The following is a 22,390-nucleotide window of genomic DNA, read 5'->3' on the forward strand; positions in this document are numbered from 1 at the left end:
AATAAGAAATGTATAAGGAGGAACTTCCTGATTTCGTACTTCTCTTGGGACTACAGTGACAGTGATCGATTCGCGGCGATTAACATTTCGGTTGCAGACTTAAGATTTTTTTTTCGTCGCGATGCCTTGCTTTGCGGTATTCTGTCATACTACGCTACACGTGCAGCCGCAGGAATGCCACGAAACGGAAGCAATCTCGGTGCAATTCGTCGTGGTCGCGTCGATAATTCTGCTCTCGTCGAAATCTTATCGATCTTTTGCGCGTCATTTCTCCAACTTTATATCCCTCCCTTCTTCGTCGAAGAACGCTATCACGAACGTAATTGTACCGCCGTGTCTACCGCAGAATCTTTTATTTCTTAACCAGATATTGAATCTCGTATATCAGTCTAACGCTTAGTCGATCCGTTGTGCTCTCTTTTCCGTCCTCGCCTCGCGCTAACTTCTATCTCGCGCATCCTCGCTCGCAGCCACAGTTACTTCCTGTTTCAGACAGGTTCTTAGCCTGTTAAATAAAAATTGAACACGCCTTCGCTAGCTTCTTATTAATTCTCCGTGTCTGAATCGTCGGTATGATATTCCCTCTCTCTTTAACTTGTCGAGTTCCTTCTAATGCGATATGATGGAGAAACGCTATAGAGTCAACGAAAGATCAATTTAGGTGCGAGAAGGAAACGCCGCGAGTGTGGGAAAAGGAAAGACTATTAATTTTCTAAATGGACCCTAGCCGTCAGCGTGTAATTTACGTGTTGCTGTTGCGTCAATCCAATGACCCTTTATGCCGCGCCATTGTTGAACGATTTCGTAACCGACAAAAACATTCCTCGGACAACGTCGTTTACATAAATTATTTTGAAATTAAAAAAAAAATATCATAAGAATATTTTTAAAATATTTTTATAAATATTTTTATAAATACTAATTTTTTGAATTTATGATATTACTGAATGACAATTTGCTAAATTACTAGTTGGAATAACAAAAATCACCCGATCGTTGTCTCTCTTCAGGATCTTCGTATAACTCATTTTATATTGCGGCAGTGTGTGTACGCTCTTTTCTCATGGGTATTAAAATATAATCCGGTAAGAGTGGCGCTTTCGCTTAGTCGGCGTGTAACGAATCATCAGGAACGAGGCCCGAGGCTCGTCACACGCCGCGTAACGCACATGTATGCAGTGTGCCACGCAATGTGCGCGGTTTGATTGGCATGCGACACGGGAGTATTTGTGTACACGCTTGGTTCGAGGTCCGGGCCCTCTCCTCTCCTTCTTTCCTCCTCGTTTCGTATCCGCCGGGCTGCCTGTTTACAGAGGTGGGACTTCTCGAGTCATTCCGACTGTGCGGATCGAGAGGCAGGCAGAAAAAAAGATGAGAGATAACGACGAGGTGGGGGCGATCGCGCTGCCGGAAGTATCAGCTGTCTTGTCATACGAATACTTCTATATTAATCCCTGCTGCACACAGTGCGAGTGCACATTGTCCGATCAACAGACTGGCGGCGGCGGAGTGAGTTGAAATTTCGCTCGGCCATTGTCCTTCGATCGCGGGCTCTCTAACCCGCGATCTCCCATTGAGAAAACCCTCGAGCGATGCCTCTTGGCTCTTTCCGCGTAGGTCGCCGCCGTAATGTCCGCTTAATGGCGCCCTTTTCTCCATTCATCCAATTAAGGGGGCCCCGCGTGTTGGCTTACAATGTCGAGAGATCGAACCCGCCGTGATTTATGGAACGGCACGTCCTTGATGAGACGCGATGAAAAGTACGGAGAATATCAGCGATTGTCAGTTCGATCCGACCAGTTCCTAATATGTACCGGGTGTGATTACAGTCGCTAAACGTCCATGTCCCGCTCGACAAAGACATGATACATTTGACGATGTATTCGTCGAGCCAATGTCAAAGTCGCATTCCGCCACTTTCGCCTCTCTTCCGACACGAGCCGCGACGTCTTCGTGCGTGGAATCTTCACTCGTCTCTCGTACATTTCAATTCGTCTCGATATGCACGCGTGATACGGCTGATTATTGCGACCTCAGGAATTTCCATGACTTATCAACCAATCAATGTTCATCTATCTATCGGATACCTGTTTACGTACCATCTGCGTCACGTGACTTGTCCACTGGAACAGGAACATACTCTTATTTTAGGGATGCGGTAATACTTTTTTCCGAATGTTATTTTATCGTGCGTCGATTTTGCAAAAAAAAAAACACTCTTAATCATTTGGTCTCGTATCGTTTAACTAATATCGTTCTACGTTGTATCCTGTGTATACCTAGCCATGATAAATGTTGATGATAGTCAATTTATATTATAATTGAGTACAAGTGTAAAAATGGTCGATAGGATATCTTGAATTATTTAGCGATATATTTTCCAGGGGTAAACACGTCCAACGGGGTTTCCCACAGCTTTTTCCTATGCGCTGATAATTTGATACGCAGTTTTGCATTGATGATCAAATTAGAGATAAGATTGCTGCCCGGCTGGTTTGCAACTCGCGTGCGTGGTTGCCGAGCAGGTTCCGAGCTTACCCTCGCCCGAGATTTTTCCATCAGGCTTGCTTCTATTCGTCGAATTGTTTGAGGAACCGACGTTACGTCGTCCGTCACGACGCGGGTCTTCCGCCTAAGCTCGTATATCCGATCGCGGCGATGGATTCCCAAATATTGGAAGAGGCACGCGAAGACAAAAAAGTCCGCTCTTCTTACGAGCATGACGGCGAGGTCGACCATGCGGTCCCACGAGAAACTAACACGAGAAACGCATTAGCACGCGTCCTACGATATACTTCTTATTGTTCCGCGATGGTATCCTCCGGTCGGCGCGTTTGCATGTCCCCCGTCGATCGTTTGTCTTGTCGACGGCGAGGAGTACGATGTCGCCGGGGCCACGCCGGGACGGTCGTGACTAGGTACGTCGAGAATTCGTGGAGGCACGCCAGATTCCGCCTGGTGTGTCGCCGGGACAGCAATACGGTCGTCGCTTCTCACAGATCCGTCGTACGAATTATTATCCTGATCCTTTTCCCAGATTCTGGCATAATCTGGCGGCACGACTAACCGCTCGCTTAATTATCCATTAATATGTCGACTGATGCTGAGGTGAGGAGGAAACCGGGTCTTCCGACTCCACCTTTTCCCTCTTGCACCCCGCCGCGCTTTCGCCCTCTCCCACTTCCTCCTCGTTTTCTTATTCCTCGTCCCCTTCTCGTCGTCCTTCTTTCTCCCCTTGTGACCGTGACTACTCCCCGCGATACGTAATTACGATGGAGCTCGTTACACGCACGACTACGTACGTTCCGACTAGGTACGATTATTACATGCGAAGAGAGAGAAAGAGAGAGAAGAGAAAAAAAGAAAGAGAGAACGGAGACGAAAAACGAAACCCCTGGCGCGACCGAGGAGTACGAGCGATCGTGCATAGACGGCTCTTACGAGCGACGATTATCCAATTAACTGTTCTCGACGAAGAAAATTGATAAGGTCGGCCTAGCCGATCGCGAAGAGGGATGTCGGTCGATTGTACGTATTGAATTTTATGCGAACGGATATGCGAGCGTGTGCTCTTCCGCTCGCATAAAATGCGATTTCAATCGCAAGATCGGTCTCAGAGCCAGCACATAAGATCTATCAGACTCCTTCTTTTGTTGCGCGGCTATAAATATTTCGCAGCGTTCATAAATAGATGCTACCTACAACAAAGTACTGCGAGGAATTCTTAATAGATCGTTAATAATTTGTCTACCATCGGATCCAATGCTTATGAAACGCAATAAAAATAAATTGTTTCTGTTTCTTTTTACTCGTCAGGTGAGATTACCACGCGCGAGCCGCTTGATCGTGAAACGAAAGACGTTCATGAACTAGTCCTAGAGGCACGGGATCAAGGAATACCATCGAGAGCCGCCAGGGTACCTTTGAAAATCACAGTTTTGGACGTCAATGACAACTCGCCTGAAATCGTCGATCCTCAAGGAGATGTTGTCAGCGTTAGGGAGGAGCAACCACCGGGAACGGAAGTCGCCAAAGTGCGTGCACTGGACATGGATCTTGGTGAGAACGCTTCGGTGACCTACAGTATCTTGAAAGGTAAGAATATTGCCGTTAACGTCAGTTTAATTTATTTCGGATGTGTGTTTTGATACACACTTGGAGAGAACGATTCCATCTCGATTACTTATTAATTGCCATGCGTGACTAATCGGTTATGCATTGCTCGTCTAATTGAAGGGACCTGCGCTTTTGCCTAGAATATATATGATTATATCTTGGTAAGAAAATATATAAATTATAATTATAGTTGTATGTACGCGCGGCCAATAATTGCGCTGCTTCGTTACGAGAATGCCGGCGGTTGTGGAGAGTCGGGAATAATAGAGAAATAGCGAGGAAGTACTTACGTGCCGGAGATTAGACAGCGCGGACTTAGTTTTTTACCGGTCTTTCTTTCTCTCTTGCCTCTCATGGAAGGGCGAGACTTTTTGAGACTTTAATAACCCAGCAGCAATTACAGAAACAATTATGCACGGTCTTAAAAGCAGTCGCGAGCGTTCTTGCCGAGTGTGCTATCTGTTAGAAACGTATCGTCTATAAAGAAGACGCGCGCGGTCCATTCCACGCCGATTATGATCGGCATCTGATTTTCTCGATCACGTGTATCTATAGACATAGCAAGACAAACGAAAAGAAAATTTCGATCATAAGATTAAATCTTAACATCGCTTCTTCAAGGTAGCTGTACTGTCGAGGGACGATGTAATCTCTCCGTCCACGTCGAGTTCATTTCATTTCGCGCTCTATCGCGGCGTCTATTTCACGCATATATTTCTTTCTTCGAATAAATGATATATCGATATATCGAATAATTTTTCTATCTATGTTGAGCATATTTAATTTAACTTTGCGTTAAATTTGAAAACGTCTTGAATTTTGTTCTTTTTGAATTTTTATCATTTAGAGAATATTTTTGATCGGTATCTGATTCTGTTTTTCGCCTTAGACCGAGATTCAGATGGTTACAACGTTTTCACCATCGACCCGATCACCGGCATGATTAGGACCAAGGCCGTGCTCGACCACGAGGAGCGCAACGTCTACCGGGTGTCCGTAAAAGCTACTGATGCTGGGCATTTACCGCGACACAGCATCCGTGCATTACGAGTCGAAGTCTTGGCACTCGCGGATAATCGACCAACCTTCACCAGCAGCAGTCTTACCTTTAATGTGAGTATCATCGCTCTCACCATCCAGTGGAATTCATTTACTTGCCGAAATGTTTTTAATCTGCTGGAGATGCTATCGGTGTATAATTTTCTTTGCAATTACTCATTAGAATAATGATATATAATTTAATTGCTTTTTTATTAATTGTCGAAAACTCGATATTTTACATTTAACTTTTTTTCTGATAATTTTTAAAAATAAATAAAATAAATATTCTCATAGAATATATGTAAATATTTATTATATTTCTCGGTTTTTATCATATTTCGAAATCTCTATTTAGTTTTCGTTAATATATAAGTTAATATTAATAGAATTTAAAGTTAATATTAATTAGATTTTTACAAGAAATGTGAGAAATACAAAAAAAGTAGATAACTATACGGAAATTAAATAATACATGCTTGACGTATATAGGTGCGTGAAGATGCAAGTATCGGACATGAGGTGGGATCAGTGTCGGGGGCGGGTTCTGCAGGTCGCATGGCCTTCACCTTGGATTCACTGACGCCGATCAGCGAGTTTCCAGCTTTCGACGTCGATCGTAGCTCAGGCCATCTAGTGGTCGCGCATTCTCTTGATCGCGAGAACGTAAGTGAATATCATTTGGAGATTCGTGCGTTGGACACAACCTCGATCGGGAATCCTCAAAGTATCGCCGTCTCCGTGAAGATTATTATAGAGGATGCTAATGACAATGCGCCGAGATGGCCACAAGATCCGATAACTATTCGCGTGTCCGAAAAAGCGGCGATTGGCTCGACCATTTACAATCTTACGGCCAGTGATTTGGACAGCGGCTTGAACGGCGATCTTAGGTACAGTCTCGTAGATGAGTTTCCATCGAAAGGTTATTTTGCCGTGGATTCTTTGACGGGCGCTGTAACGTTAGCTAAGCAATTGGACAGAGAGGAAAGGGCGGACTACACTTTGATTCTCAAGGCATCGGACCGCGCACCACCAGGAGAGCAATTAGCCTCTACAGTCACAGCGAGAATCATAGTCCTTGATCAAAATGACAACGATCCTGTCTTCGTCGCGCCGGATTCTAACGAGATAACCGTTCCATCGAATCTTTTGCTTGGTGAGTATTATATCTCGTAAGTCGTATTACAAGTCTGTACATGATGGGATGTTTAATTAAAATTCTTGTTTCATTAGGTGCGAGCCTGGTAAGAGTCGTCGCCGTAGACAAGGACTCTGGTGACAATGGTCGAGTGTCTTATGTGATAACTTCAGGCAATGAAAAAGCATGTTTCACCGTGGGCTACGAGTCAGGCATCGTAAGCCTCGCGAAGTCCGTTAAGACAACCACGAATCTCGAAATCACGGCTAATGATCACGGATCGCCGCCTCGTAAGGCAGTATTGAAGTTGAGTCTGATTCCTGTGACGACGCAGACAAACGGACCTCCTCGGTTATTATTGCCCAATCCCATAGCCAGGATTTCCGAGAATTTGCACATTGGGGCGCCCGTACTGAACGTCGCAGGACCAATCGCGGATCAAGGTAAGAACAAAGACTTTCACTTATTCATTTATCGTAATTGCTCGTACATTTTTGTCATTTCATATCAATTAAATTAACAAAACTCGATCTACGCAATGTATGAACTGAGTATAAAGTTATCATCAGTTTAACGACATCTACATTATCGAAACAGATTAAGCGATTTTCCGATTTATGAAGCAACTCGACATATAAAATACCGCACAAAGAGCAAAGCAAACAAACGTGGCTGAAACTTATCGATAGCAGGCATAACAAGCATCGAAAACAGAGGCTCCTTTTATATACTTTAACCTCATTGTTTCGGTGGTGCACGCATAAAGTCGCTGCTGCACGATGCAGAAAGGACTGTCAATTTAGCGACGTGTATGGCGTGCACAGCTGAAATTATAATCTGCTATCTCTTGCTCTTTCGCAGGTGTCTCACTTGCATTCTGACGATCGCGATCTTTCTCTCTCTGTTTTCGATGTAGATAGTATACATCGGAGATGCCGCTCTGCACATGCCACCTACATATCACGCGCAAATCGCGTATGTACGCGCAAAGGCGAGCATAATCGTGAACACGCTCACCGTGGTTAATAGGAAAGCCCTGCTACGAAAATACCTCGAATAATTGCCTTGAATCCGGACGGGGTACCGGCATTATAGTAAATTTAGTGAAATGACTCGCGCGACTCGAGCTCTCTCGAGCTCTCTCGAGCATCCTCGGTAACGCGTTCCATCCGGTACGTAAAACCCCGGAATACCCCGCTGCGGTGACTCCTCCCCTCTGTTCGTTTCTCTTCTCGATCGTTTTAAAAAGCGCGAGTCGAGGTCTCTACCGAGAAAATTCCGACGTAGCGGCTTCGTCCGTCTCAGAGACTATCGACCCAGGGAACGCGTCCTCGGATTCTTCTCTCTCGGAAAACGCGATAACGAGTTTTTACAAGTGAGCTCGTTCGTATTATTTATGATACAAGTCGCATCATTTTTCGCGAGACGTGCGGCAACTCGCGCTAATTATCGTCGCGGGAATTTCACGAGTGAACATATTCATGGCATACATTAGTACTTTTGCAGCGAAGAACGTTAGGAAATGAGTTGTGTCTTAAAGGCGCAAAATGCGAAAATAGTAAGTCGATAAATATCATAAATCGCTCATTTCAGAAACATCGACCCGACATGATCGCGCTTCGCGTATATTCGTACCAACACCTGATGAGATTTTTCATCGTATGAAGAAACTAGTGATAAGCAAAAAGCCAATTACGTCGTGTGAATGTCTGATAAACGATAGTATTCCACGCGATCGCTAAACGCACATATCCTTGAGCTCACACGTATGATGGTTACACGTACGTATTTTGCGCATCATTTCTCCGCGCTAGATCCGCATACTTATACCCAACACGGCAGCGATCTGATCTAGCCGGTTTAAGTCTGATGAACAGTTAAACCGCGCGGAAGAGTCTGCGCTTCTCGTACGGTAAACTAGCAGCCACCGAAGCCGATGGAACATGGAATATCTCTTCTGGTTTTGCGCTTATCTATCGCGACACCGGAACAGCGCATTAACGCGCCCCGCCAAAGGCTCCTACGTATCCCGAGGGACTAGTTGTATGCTAGGATATAGGAGAAGAGGGAATAGTATAGAGGGGGATTGCAAAGTGTATGCGCGAGCGGGTGGAGAACCAGAGGATATTAGAGAGGACGAGGCGAAACAATGGCCACGTATATCATCGTGCCGCCGGCCTGCCGCGGTACGCATAGGCAAATCACCGGGCTCCCACACCACACACCGACATCATCATACATGGCGATTCTCCGCGTGTGTACGTGTGATGCGAAGCTACGTTTCGCCGCTACCGGGCTGAAAACACGATGAAAGGTGGTCACGAACGCGAGCGTGTTGCAAGTGGACGTATGTGTGTCGCGTCCCTTTGTTCTAAGTCCGCTAAAAATCCGACGAGCATGGCCTCGCTAAGTGAAATTCGAGAATCGAATGCATTAAAGTGTCCGCGTTCGAATCGCGAAAATCGCGCTGCGGACGCTACGATTTTTCGATAATATTCTATTATTAAGAATCTGCCGAAGACATTTTTTATGGTTGAAACATGATGATTTTTGTAAAGAACAAGTTAGTGAATTTTATGTGTTGTATAGCATATAATGAATTTTTTATTTCGCTTTATATAGGTAACGTCACCTTCACGATTCCGAATGATGTGGCCTCGAACAAATTCGTCATTGCATCTAATGGTCTAGTCACTCTTCGGGATACTCTGGATCGCGAAAAAGTTGCGCGTTATTCCGTTTCTATTCTTGCGAGATCCAGTAAACTTTTGGACATCACTACTCTGGAGGTGATTGTGATGGACGAGAACGACAACAGCCCGGAATTTCGGCCAGGTTCCTGTTACACTCTCGCTGTACCAGAAAACCAGGAAACTTCCGCGATCCACACCGTAGCTGCGACTGATCTTGATGAGGAAAAGAATGGCGAAATCTTTTACAGTATCGTAGGTGAGTTATTCTGTTGGATGCATTTAAAAATTGCAAATATAAGAATATAAGTGTTTAAGCTTTAATTTTCATTCTCTTTTTCAGGCGGCAATATTGGCGCCAAGTTCACTTTGAATCCAACGACCGGTGTATTGTCAATGTCAAATTTGGATCGCGAGACCGTACCCAAATATGTATTGACGATTTTGGCCAAGGACAAGGGAAGACCAAGTCGGGAAGCGCGCTGTAATCTCACTGTGATTGTGCTGGACATCAACGACAATGCTCCGATCTTCGTGCAGAATCAGTACGTCGAATCTCACGCACATAACGGTTTTTCGTATGGATCGTCAAACTATCCGGCAAATTATTATCCCACCAAATACGTGACAACCATCTCGGAAGACGTTGCGCCGGACTCGAGCGTGATGTCCGTAAAGGCGACAGATCCGGACCAAGGTGTAAACGGAAAAATTACGTATGCCATCGCCGACGAGACAAGCTGGCTCTTCAGGGTCGACAACCTTACCGGTGTTATTACTACAGCTGGGTGAGTGCATACGTCGTCTGGTTTTTTACGTACACCTTCTCTTTTTCCTTCTGTCATTCTCCGCCGTTTCCTTTTCCTTTTCCTTCTGATCTTTTCAGTTTCCTTTTCTTTCTCTTAATCTTTTTTCTTCTCTCGCTTTCTCTCCCTTTCCTTCCGTTTTGCTTTACGCGCGATCTTGGTTACCAACCGACTAATTTTATCCTGGCGTTAATTATCGCGACCTTTATTGCACATCCGATTAGGATCGCCCAGGGGAATATTAGCGGTCGGTAGTAGCGTCGTAAAGTGGGAAGTGAAGATGCACACATATACAAAGAGGAACATGGAGACGAGCGAAAAAAGCTCGGCGTTCTCTAAGAAGGTAGGGGAGAAAGGAAAGGAGCGGTCTAGGAACGTCGTAAAATTATAAAGTCAGTCGATGCGCTTTACGAACGACGTTCTATGGCCGATTAAACGATTCTGTATGCATAACCCGTCGACACAAACCAAGGTACTCTTCCTTTTCCCCCGTCTCTCTCTCTTGTCGCCGCACGTTTGCTCTCTTGGTCCTTCGTCGTGTCTGTCCGTTCTTCTCGGTCCGTATGTGTGTCTCTTATGATTACGTGTGCAATAAACTGATACTCGAAACGTCATTAAAGCGAAGACTTTCTATGGCTTCTGTTCATCCTTCCAAACAGCAAGGTCGTGGTTTGTTAATTAATGGATCATTTCGATGCAAGCTACCGTGAACTTTGATTTAGCGAAATCTAACTCAACATAGCGTAATCATTAATTGTTTAGTATAATCTTAGACATCGTAAGAAAATTTCATGAAGGAAGATCTCAATTACTAATTGTGTATGCGTGAATTTTGCAGAAGTCGAATTCATTGCTGAATTTTACAGAATATTAATGCTTATGGATGATTGAATGATAGTTTCATAGTAATTAAAAGACTTTCCATGCTTGATATCTTCTTTCTTTCAAAGTGACTAATAAAATATTCCGCTGGAAATATATATGCACTTTGCTTGCCATATTATATATTAATATTACATTAATATTAATATTAGTATTATATATTATTTATTAATATTAGTATTATATATTAATATAATTACCATAAACATTCATGGCACCGATATCACATCCAACATTGCAATTGATTATTCGCTTTAATTCTGTCATTTGGTCCTCGATCATGATTTACGATTACGATACAATTTTGCTCGACTACAACCGTTTATCTGATTCTTATCTCTACTTTCGCTTTTTATCACTTGTGTTCTCGTGCATCAGAGATCAGTGTATCAGTGTACCGAATGTAGGAGGAAAGGGTGGGAGTACTAAATCGTGGAGGAACGAGAGAAAGCGCTCAACGATACAGAGAGTGTCGGTAGCCATGAGAAGAAGCGCAGGGGAAAGAGGCTGCATACTTTTGCATCGCGACAGCCGTGTGTCATTTCAGCGAGATGCCATGTGGCATTTCAATGCATTATTTCAACCGGCAAAATGTCTGATATGCAAAACCAGATCTCGCTCGAGCCGCTCTTTCGCTGTACGTGTATCTCTCCCTCCTTCATCGTTCTCTTCGCTCTTTTTGAATACGGTCATCTCTGTTTCTCTTTCTCTCTCTTTGTCTTCTCTTCTTCCTTCTGTTTTTAGTATCCTCTTCGTTCGATCAGTAGCCGCGGACCCGGCTTTCGTGTCGCCTTGTTGCTGTTGTTCTTACTGCACAACGGTCGTCCCTGTTACCTTTGGAAGCCGGCCGCTCTGCGGCACGAGAAGGTGTACGAAACATTTTTCCCTTTTTCATTCCTGGACCACCCGGTAGATACAGGTGCGGGTCAAACGAGGACCAGTCCTCTTTAAAATGACTCGATAAATAGCGCGAACCGGTAGCAAGGACGACGAGACGATACCGGAGATGATGTGTCAACTGATCTCGCTGATCTTCCGCAGATAATTGGAATATAAATCACTTTCGCGAAAGTTGCTCTCTTCTAAGGATATACACTCCCTTATTTCTACATTTCTTTCATATTGATCCTTATGTGCATATTTGGTTTATTTATTATTTGAATGAAAGTGTACGTAATATTTTTAAAATTGACTTTTACTTTTTGAAAGAATTATTTTCAGCTAAAATGTTTTTTTGTGAAACTATTATTCTGTTTAATAAAGATAATGATTTTTAAAACTACATGATTTTGCATGTTGGTAGAAACGGCGAAAGATAACTGCACTTCGCTTCGCGCAATCGTAAATAAGCGTATCGAACTCGTGCACTACCGGCGTCCGATCATTATCCCACGCTTATTAAGAGTTATTGCGAGCATTACATTGCATCGCAAAGGCGCTGGGAACTTCTCTTGCTCGACGGTTGTGCGAAACTTTATAATAACATTGTTTTCAGATACAATTTTTGTGAAATATCCGCGAATTAGTTTCAATAAATAATTCTAATGAAAGCATGATTAGTAGAAATAACTTATAAACTTTTTCCCAGTACAATACATCGTTAAAATAACGTAATTATCATGACTCTAATTAATAAATAACGAAATATAATAATAATTTAATTTTTTTTGAAACATTGGATAAAATAAAACTTTAGAAAAAAATAAATTATTGCAATATTTTTTTCTTCTTATTAAATTACATAATTTCTCTCTTGAACTGTCAATTTCTCTCTTCAATTAGAATTCTATAATAGAATTCTATAATAACTAATTTTTATTTGTTCTAGTTCACTGGACCGCGAAAGCAAAAGCAGATATCTCTTTCACGTAGTCGCTACAGATAGTGGCAAGTACGATGCGAAGAGCACCTCGATAAGCGTTGAGATCAACATTAGCGACGTAAATGATAACGCGCCAGTTTTTGCGGAATATCCCTTTCGGACGCGCGTGTCCATCGGTATACAGCCCGGTCAGAATATTCTACGGGTAGTAGCCAAGGACATCGATGATGGGGCCAACGGAGATATCGTGTATTCGTTCCTGCACGAGCAGGAAAAGCCAAAGTTTCGGATACATCCCAGCACTGGCGAAGTAACCGCGAGTTTGTCGCTATCGCAGGACAACGGCAAGATCTATCATTTGGAGGTATTAGCCAGGGACAAAGGAAATCCTCCAAAGAGCGCCAAGGGTTTAATCGAGCTTCAGATCGGCGATCTCGCGGATTTAGCGCCAGCCCTCAAATTTCAGAATGATACATACAACGTTGTCGTTCAAGAGAACTCTGTGACCGGCACGGAGATCGCTCAGATCACTGCAGTGCGTACCGATGGCAGAAGACAGCATGTATCCTACTCGATCGTGTCGGGAAACGACTTCGATACCTTCGCGATCGATGCAGGTACCGGTTTGTTGCGCGTCAATAATCCTACAAGACTCGACGCAGAACTCTGGAACGATATAACGGTGAAGGACTTTAGCGAAGAGTTACCGTACGATTCGACACGAATCAATTCGTGGGGTAGATCTCTAGAAGATCAGGAGCCTCGAGAAAGTTCGAGACACGTACTCAATATTATGGCAAAGACAGCGGGACCAGATGTCCTGGAGGCATACGTCAAGGTGATCGTCAGATTATCCGATGTCAACGATAATCCGCCAATCTTCACGCAAACGCAGTACTCGGCTACTGTGCTTGAGGGCAATACCAAAGGAGATTTCGTCGTAAAAGTAAGAGTTTTACAAGATTTTACAAAATCTTTATGTTTGATGCATTATATGGCATTCTTTTTCAATTAAGCATTAAAGTAAAAATAGCAAAATATTAGTAAAAAATAAACATTGTCTTTATATGTCTATTATTCATGGATCATCTAATGACTCATGGAATCCTTACATAAACGTTCATGAATGTGTATACAAATTTATGAGTCATATATATTTTAGTAAACGTTAATATATTTTTTAATAAAGAAAATATCTAAATAAGTAGATATATAATATATATAAGGCAGAATCGTTCAAAAATCGAATATTTGTTTTTTCTGTTTATTTTATAACAAATTGATAAGATATAAAAATAGATATATTGATATAATTAATGTATACAATTGATTATAAACATCTTTACATTTATTAATATTTATTGCTGCAGCTTTCAGCAGATGACGCTGACCAAGGTCTGAACAGCAGGATCTTATATCATATTGTGGACGGTAATCCGGATAATGCCTTCACTATAAGCCCGCCGCATAGTGGAATCGTAAGAACCAATATAGTCCTAGATCGTGAAGTCCGTGAAAAATATAGGTTGACCATCATTGCAACCGACCAAGGAAATCCACAATTAACAGGCACGGCTGCACTGAGCGTGCGTGTAATCGATATCAATGACAATCAGCCCACGTTCCCAAAACACAACATCATTTCAGTTTCTGAAGGTAAGTCATAAAAACTAATACTATAATATAAAACTCAGAATTTTTAATATTTTTAAAACATCAATATGCTATGCAAAAAATTTATTTATTATTAAGAGCTACCTGAGAGTTATCTGTAATTCGTTTAAGTAACATAATTAGATAAATATAATATTCAAGTCATTAACATTATTATGCTTTAGTATCTAAAACTATTGAGCTTGTAGAATTTGATGTGCCATCAATTTTCTCTTTAAGTATCCGGTCTTTGCATTTTTCAAATTGTGGCACCATTTCCTCGAGACTTTTGTCACCATCTATAATCATAACCGGTGCTGGTAAAGAGAATAAAGTTTGTCTATAGAGCCAATCATCGTGAATTTCGTGGATTTGTCTTAGATATTCCAATGGTACAGAGTCTTCTTCTTTGCGCCCACGTGCCTGCATTCTTTGATACACAACTTCTGGCGTTGTTCTTAGATACACTAAATTGCAAAATGTTATTTAATACAAAGTTAAAAAAAAAATATTTTCTTCACTTTAGTAAATAAATGTACCTATTAAGTCTGCTCTTATATTAGCATTTTCCAAACACCAATTGTACCATTTTTCTAAAATTATCACCTCTACATCCCGTATCATGTTTGTACGCTTCATATTCTCTAAGAAGCACCTTGCACTAAATATGGATCTTTCCATGACCTTATAGGGAGATGGTGTGCTCATAGTGTGTAATTGTAACCTAGTTAATTGAGCATATGATTGAAATAGAAAGGCATAATTTATCGGGTCCTTGTACAAGAGATCCTAAAAAGTATTATGTAGCTTTTTTTAAATATCAATTTATACAGATGTATATGTAAAGATATTTAAATAATTATTATTGAATATTGGATTTTTTAAAATTATACGATTCTGCCATATATATTTGTGATGTTTTAATCTAAGATATATCCGAAATATGTTAGCTGGAACTGAAAAACTTACCAGCAAATTTACTCCAGCCACATTACGCCATAAGTCCACTGGTTCTTGTAAAATTGTAGCATTGTTAAAGTTTTGAAAATGATTCAAAAATGTTGTTTTACCACTTCCAATATTTCCTTCGATACAGATTGTAAATGGATTGTTATAGAATTTTCGTGGGGAAGCCATTTTCTTGATACAAATGCAGCAGGGTCTCCCTGAAACAATACATTGTTCCTAATGTAAACTTGTTGCATCAATGAGAATCAACATCAATCAATAATCGAGTTATTTTTTCGAAATTACTAGCCTATCAAACAATTTTATTGCCTTTCCCTATAATGAATAAAAAGTTTTCATACCTATTAGTATCATACTCATTAGATCACAAATTATTCGAATATCATAAGTAAAATAGTACCTATGGTAATTATCTTGATGATAACTGTATTCGTTTTACTGCCTTTTATCGATTTATACAGACAATGTGCGTATATTTCTTGAGGTTAGCGAAACACGGTTGTTTCTTCTTGTGTATCCTTTGTATTATCATGTATATTTATCACGTAACACTATAAAACTGTTTGAAAAACACATATCGTAACTACGCAAATCGACTAACGCTGACTGGCGTCGATGCACTGCCACATAAGACAGTTGGGCGCGAGAAGTGTGTTTCCCGCCGAAAGTGTACATCGCCATGTTTGTGCGTCACGTGCAAAACCTGTTTCACGTACGTTCGATAGGCGCGATCAGCTGTGTGCGCAGCTATTCTTCGCGGGAAAATTAAATATGCAATAAGACATTATTATTAATGTTACAAATATTTATTAAATTAGAGATATGCATATCTCAGTATATGTTAGAGAAAACAAATTATATTTAATATAAAATTAATATAATTATATTTATAAAAAAAATCCAAATTTATTAACTTGCAAAGATGGTTTAATACCAAATTTTATATTTTTTAGTCTTCTTTTTATTAATTAATTATTTATGAATCTCTCAAATTTTATTATATTATATAGTATTCGAATATTTAAGATATTTCTTTCCAATTAATTAGTAATTTATTACAGAATGATATTATAATTGCAAACTTTTCTTAATGTAACGTGAATCATCTGTTTTGTGCCATAGCTTTATCTCTATCAGAGACAATCACATTAGAATAGCAAAGCACTCGTTAAAACACTTGGTGCCATTGACAGTAGCATAGCAGTATGATAATCCTGTCTATGATAATTCTGTCGACGATATCAGGTAGGATTTCACCCACGGTGACGATATAGACGATAGCTCGAGTTTCATTCTGGTCGTTGGCTCTCGAATGTCTACCACGTGATTCCCTCTCGAAATGCAACGGGTTTCATGATGGGTTCACTCCTCTCAAGGTCGCCCACGTGCGACGATAGAAGGAGAGGCAGTGCAGAGGGGCTGCATGCCAGTATATGAGAGAAGGAAAAAGAGTGGAGAAAAATGCATTTATTGATATCGCGACGTTATTAATATTCCGAGATCATGCCATCATCTGTATAAAGATATCTAAATGAGTAACTCGAGAAGAATTAAGATTAAAATTATAAACAAAAAACAACATTATCTATGTATAAAATTAATGCTAAATATCAATTATAAACTTAAAATTAATTTTATATTAATCTGTGTACACAAGAATTTTTTATGCTGAAGAAATGTAATAACATAAGCGCAGTCAAGTATATATTAATATTTAAATATAGATTAATATTTTTAACAGAAGGTAGACGTACCTTATATTTGAAATAAAATTTTGATTTGCGACGAAAAGAGAATTTAATATTTGGAGAATGATATATACAGGATGTCTCATAACACACACACACACACACACACACATACACAAACGATGGCGAAGTTGAATCGATGAAGAGCAAGAGAAGGCAGTAGTAGAGAAGGATCCAACTGCATTGAGAGGGCGGGAACGCATTCTACTCTCCAAGTATAAAGTTAAGTGGCAAAGGATTTATGCCGGCATTAAAGTCCAACTGTTCGGGACAATCTGCATAACTTAAGCGAGGCTGCCGAAGCGCGCGTTCGGTGGCTTGGCTTCTCCGTTTCTTTCTCTCTCTCTTTCTCTTTCTTTCTCTCTGTTCTGGGCATACGAGTTCTCTTCCTCTTCGGCCTTTCTCGCGTCACCATATTGTTCCCCATTGACAGATACGATTCAATGGAACGGCACGCAAGACCGAGGTGGCCGCGAGTTTGACGTACAAGCGCCAACCTCGCGCTACCACTTCTCGAGGCGCAGAAAAAGAAGGTCTCGTCACGTCCCCTGTGAATTTCCTTTCGATCGTCATCGGTCCGCAGCTAGTCAACGAAGATGACGCGACGAAAAACGAGTGGTGATCGAGTAAATTCAACCGCATCGTCGAATAAACGAAGGCTGCGATGCGGTGGTTTCGATGATGCCTCGAACGGGTCATTTTCTTCTTTTCTTATGGATCCGTTTCTTCCTATTGGATGGAATTTCCAATAGCGAGCAGGTGGCGAGTTACGCACTTCTAGCAATCGTTGAAAGACTAGGCGATATAATTTCTTGGGCCTTTTATTGCACTTGTATTTTTGTTTTCATTTTTGCTTTTCCTTGATACCGCTACTGTTGCTACGCTGCTATTTCTTCTTCTTCGTCTTCTTCTTTTGAGAACGTCCGATACGAGGATCGTAGGCATCATATACTGAGCTCGTAATGGCATAATATGAGATTACTATCTAATTTGTACCACCGTAAAGCTCTTCAGCCTCGGTGTAAACGAGACTGCCACATCACGTTAACACACACGCGACGTCGCGTCCGGCAAAATTTATTTAACATTGCACTCCTTTGGAAGTTCGTAGCTATCTTGCAGTTGCAACCGCGACAGTAACGGAATTATATCGTAGAGATATCTAGGCTTTGCCTATAGAGATAATAAATTTTTCATAGACATTTACAGATATACACTTTCAATATTCTGTGTTGGTGAATATCATTTCGATCGTGTCATAGTTTTGTGGCTAATGTATTTTGTTGTATTCAAAACAAATTTGATAGAAATATGCATCATCGTAACGCGAGACGTGACAAGATAATGAACCTGCTTTAATATCTTCTAGCAAAACATTCCTTACCGCATCTTTACGATAATCGCAACCTGTCATTCTCACATAATGATTTATGCTTGTAAATTGCTAATTGATAGCGCAACTCGGCATGAAAGGGTTTAGCAGAAGTAGTCTATATTCTCGTTATATATATAGATTGCATCCTTCCACGATAGCGATATCGATTACGTTTAATCCGTACGAGTTGGATTTTTAATGCAGCCTGCTCCAAACGTTTGTAATTATTGCGGCAGGAATAAAGGATGTAATTATGATCCAAACCAGGAGGCGCGGTTCATCGATGTTGGATGGGCCCTGCCTCTGCTCTCATAAGGCCTTTGTACGCGGCTATATGTACATTTGTGGGAGGATTTAATCGACAGCGTCGATCGGGTCGATTCCGAAAGTGGCACTGACACGAGAAATCGAGAAACAATGGTGGACCACCGACGAGTGTGCTTTCCATACAAGGAACATAATGTTGCCGGACTGCTCGAGTGTGTTTGTAGATTCAATTCGTGAAATGCGAGGAACATCGAGATACTAAACGTTACCTTGATATAGATAATGAATCAGATACTTAAAGTTCTCCAATGAAGTTATACGTAACATATGTATCTACTGTAATAATTTTTCGAGAAAAATTTCAGTACTTTATTTTTGACGGAACTCTTCTTCATCTTTGACGTTATTGAAAGGATATTTACATCGTTGAATCTTCTTTCACTTGCTTTGTAACAATCGTGCACTCTGCAATTTTAGTTTCCAATTTATCAAGTCTAGGATAATAGAGGGTTGAAGCTGTAACAGAGTCATGTCGCGTGTACGTATTCGCATTTATAGACGGCGGGATCGCTCCGGAAACCGATTTACACGACTTTAACGATCTCTCGTGAAATTTACGAGCGGTCGCAGCCGCGTGTTCCGACTAGCCCTCATGCTAGCCCCCTCGAATACATCGCACCGGTATAGAATAATTCTTTTACTGCCGCAGGTGTTGCTATGCCTGACGTATATCACCCGGTCGCTCGGTCGTGGAATCAAAGTCCGGTCTCTGATGATATACCTCTTCCTAACTACGTATTCGCATATCCGTTTATCTCTTAGCAAGTCGAAGAACCCCTTTTGAATGGTTGAAAGCTACATAGAATATATTTATTCTTATATTATATATTTATTTTTATCTCGCATAATTTTTTGCTATATTTCTATAAGTGTGTTTTATTTGTTGTACACTTCTCATATCGGAATGTTGATTTATTTTTAGCATGATAGAAGAGTGATATACTGGAAGAATGAGCGGAATGTAAGTAGTATCGTTTAAAAAGAGAGCTTCCGTTCGATTGTGATTATATGTATTACGATGACTTATGAGAAGACATAAATTCATATTTCAGGACAAATTGCGTCCAGGTATGAATCAGAGGTGCATTCGCGACGACGAATTGCGTTACGAGATACGTGTCGCATCGTGTACTTTGTGCTTGCAAATTAGTTCCTGCGTTACGGTTTTCAATTTCTTCACGGACGAGATGATATTGTATAATTTCATTCACTCGGCGACTGTGTGATCCGATCGTGCCTCGCGAATGAGAAGCTCATCCGTTTCTTCAGGCGGATTCGTTCGACCGCTTCTTCTTAGCACGGTCAAGATAAAACGATTCGATAGTACGGATTCAATGCATTTTAAGCACGACCCCCTTGAAGTGTCTTTAACTTCGCGGAAGAGCACGCCCTGATCCGTAGGCTACACGTTCGCGTCGTTTATGTATCGCGCACGATCATTTCTCGGTGACAAAGTGCCTTCGCGATGAGGACAAAAGAACAAAATCAATGGCACTTTTATGCATAAGGATGCAATTCGTCAGTAGCATCGCAATTTAGAGCGATAAAGCCGTCGCCCTTCATTGTGCTCGAGATCCAGCTTTCTTCATCTTCAAGCCAAGTATATTCTATTCAATTTTGCGCACTATTAAATATCAGAATAGCCCTTGCGATTATTCAGTTGTTGCAGTTATAACATATATTTCATTTACAGATAGCGACAAATAATAGATGCATTTATTTCTTTATCATTAACAAAATTGCTAAAGTGGCGTCTTTTTAAATTTCAGGTACAGCCATGGGAACTGTACTAACGACCATGACGGCGAATGACGTTGACAGTTCGCCGGTGTTGACGTATCGATTCGGCAACTTGACGAGCCCGGGACCCTTCAGCATCGACCGATATGGTGGCAAGGTCGTTCTACGGAAGCGTCTGGACGCCGAGACGCGCTCCGAGTATAGTCTCCAGGTGATTGCCAGCGATGGAATTCACGAGGCGACGACCGACCTCGTCGTTCGTGTGACCGATCTCAACGACAACGCGCCGCGATTCGAACAGGCTGTCTACGTGGCTGTTCTCTCAGGTACGTATCGAAGGCCCGATTCTGCCCTTTTTGTCCGAGATGAATGAGAACGAACCAGGTAGCAGGCGAATTCGCAATCCGAAACTTTGACGATGATCAGACGCGATCGTCGCGGTAGTTATCGCGTAGCGCTCGCTTCAGCGAGCAGGTGATAATTCCTTTGATTTATTGAGGAACGATCGTTCCTGAGATTGCGAGATTGGTTGTTCCGCGAAGCGGTAGCGTAGGACGGAATCACGGAACGATGAGATCTTTTGCCGGTTTCGCGGTTTTGTTGCTGCGTCTTCGAAGCATCGCGAATCTCCTGCGGTTCACCGCGAATATACTACGTGTGTTATTAAAATACATATATTAAAGTCGTTAATGGTCTGTTTATACAAATTACATGGTGAAAATTCCGACAATTCTAATAGTTCATTTAGACTGCAAGTAATCTATTCATTTGCGGCGTATTGTTTCTATAGTTTATATCTTGTAGTTTTTTGACATCTACATCACGAAATTATGGTTTTACTATTTCGATATTTATTATCATTTATATCGTCAGATTATTATTGGTCGCGAATTCTGACATCCGCTAGACGATGCTTCGATGTAGCATCCTGTCGAATGTAGTATAGAGGCATAAAGAAATAAGGAAAGAGAAGAGACGGGGAGATACAGACGGGCTCCTCGGCGCGAAATAAACGCGCGTTTAAAAACTGGTTTTTAGTAGACACGCGTTGTCCTGTTGTCCATGTTCCAAACTCGAATTGACACTGCGCCGAGATAAAGCGCGCGAGAAAGAGCGGGTAAGGGATGAGAGGAGAAAAGAGAGAGGCCGAAAAAGAAGACGGGTACAAGGAAGACCGATGAAAAGCTAGTTGCTCGAATGCGGGAGAGACAAAGATACAGTATATTGGGGGAAAGGAGGAGGAGGAAAAGAGAAGGAGAGAGATAAAGACAGGGGAGGAGAATGCAAGATCGGCAGGATAGGGCGGAGAGCGGGAAGCACAGAGAAAGAATGGTATGGATGGGGTGGAAGAACTGAGGAGGATTGTGAACTCTTCGCACATAAATAAACGTAAGGACACTGATTGCAAGGCAGCCGAAAAGCCGCCTTCGCTGTCCGCTGCCTGAAATCACTAACTTCGCGAAAGGAGATTCTCTTCGAAACTTATTAAAAATACATAGACCCGCAATGGTATATTTGGTTGAATGGCGGAGAGATAGGATGGGAAAGATAGATTGGCAGGTGCTGGATGTGAAAATGTTGAAAGAATTCAAACGGGAAGCATTTGCATTTTTTTCTCCATCTCTTTCATTCCATACATCGTTCCACATGTTCGTGAAAAGCTATGTTGCGTTTCTCATCGGAGACAGGTACGAGTTGGTAGGTCGCAGATACGATCGAACGGAGAAATTTCGGTGAAAGTTAATCAAGCGTCTGGGCGGTTAATGAGATCATTATAGATGTTTATTATAAAAGTGATAACATCAAGTTAGATTGAAGACACTTTGTTCTCGTCGTATTTCCTTAAAATCGTGCGAATTTTAATTAAGTACTCGAGAATTATTAAATATTATTCTACAAATATAATTCGTGTTTCTAAAAAGTTTTTCATTGCCGAAATTAATAATGGAACGACATTAAAAGATGTGTGTATATAAAAAAATGATAAAAAGATTATAATAAAACTATACTAGATATTGAAAAATCAAAATGTGCTAAAAACGAGTAGAATTAAAAATAATAATAAAAAAAAAAATGAAACATA

General features: G+C 41.3%; 2 protein-coding genes across 6 annotated transcripts in view; one reads left to right on the forward strand and one right to left on the reverse strand.

Annotated features, from left to right (window-relative positions):
- Ds (dachsous cadherin-related 1) overlaps positions 1–22,390 on the forward strand; it is a 299,205-nt gene that overhangs the window by 272,311 nt on the left and 4,504 nt on the right. For all 4 annotated transcript variants that reach the window (XM_083086173.1, XM_083086174.1, XM_083086176.1 and 1 more), the window contains 9 exons: positions 3,817–4,095; positions 5,006–5,229; positions 5,647–6,313; positions 6,391–6,738; positions 8,918–9,244; positions 9,329–9,773; positions 12,502–13,441; positions 13,866–14,151; positions 20,337–20,633. In XM_083086173.1, the coding sequence (XP_082942299.1) occupies positions 3,817–4,095; positions 5,006–5,229; positions 5,647–6,313; positions 6,391–6,738; positions 8,918–9,244; positions 9,329–9,773; positions 12,502–13,441; positions 13,866–14,151; positions 20,337–20,633 (3,813 nt within the window). The remainder of the gene's footprint in view (positions 1–3,816; positions 4,096–5,005; positions 5,230–5,646; positions 6,314–6,390; positions 6,739–8,917; positions 9,245–9,328; positions 9,774–12,501; positions 13,442–13,865; positions 14,152–20,336; positions 20,634–22,390) is intronic.
- LOC145963895 (deoxynucleoside kinase-like) lies at positions 13,728–15,791 on the reverse strand. Of its 2 annotated transcripts, none has more exons than XM_083086218.1 (4): positions 15,518–15,791; positions 15,118–15,314; positions 14,688–14,937; positions 13,728–14,615 (listed from the first exon to the last, which is right to left on the reverse strand). In XM_083086218.1, exons 2-4 carry the CDS (start codon positions 15,283–15,285, stop codon positions 14,323–14,325), a joined length of 711 nt encoding a protein of 236 aa, XP_082942344.1. In that variant the 5' UTR covers positions 15,286–15,314; positions 15,518–15,791; the 3' UTR covers positions 13,728–14,322. The 2 variants fall into 2 exon arrangements, with proteins under 2 accessions (XP_082942344.1, XP_082942343.1); XM_083086217.1 differs by having other exon boundaries at positions 15,459–15,791.

The sequence above is a fragment of the Camponotus vicinus genome, unplaced genomic scaffold, assembly GCF_025532165.1.
Source record: "Camponotus vicinus isolate PSW18456_S1 unplaced genomic scaffold, iyCamVici1.0 SCAF_13, whole genome shotgun sequence".
NCBI classification, from domain to species: Eukaryota; Metazoa; Arthropoda; class Insecta; order Hymenoptera; family Formicidae; genus Camponotus; species Camponotus vicinus.

Coding starts and splice junctions, on each gene's coding strand:
- LOC145963895 (XM_083086217.1), bottom strand. Junction 14,938..15,117: donor TGGCTGGAGTAAATTTGCTG/GTAAGTTTTTCA, acceptor AATACTTTTTAG/GATCTCTTGTACAAGGACCC. Junction 14,616..14,687: donor TATAAGAGCAGACTTAATAG/GTACATTTATTT, acceptor TTTGCAATTTAG/TGTATCTAAGAACAACGCCA.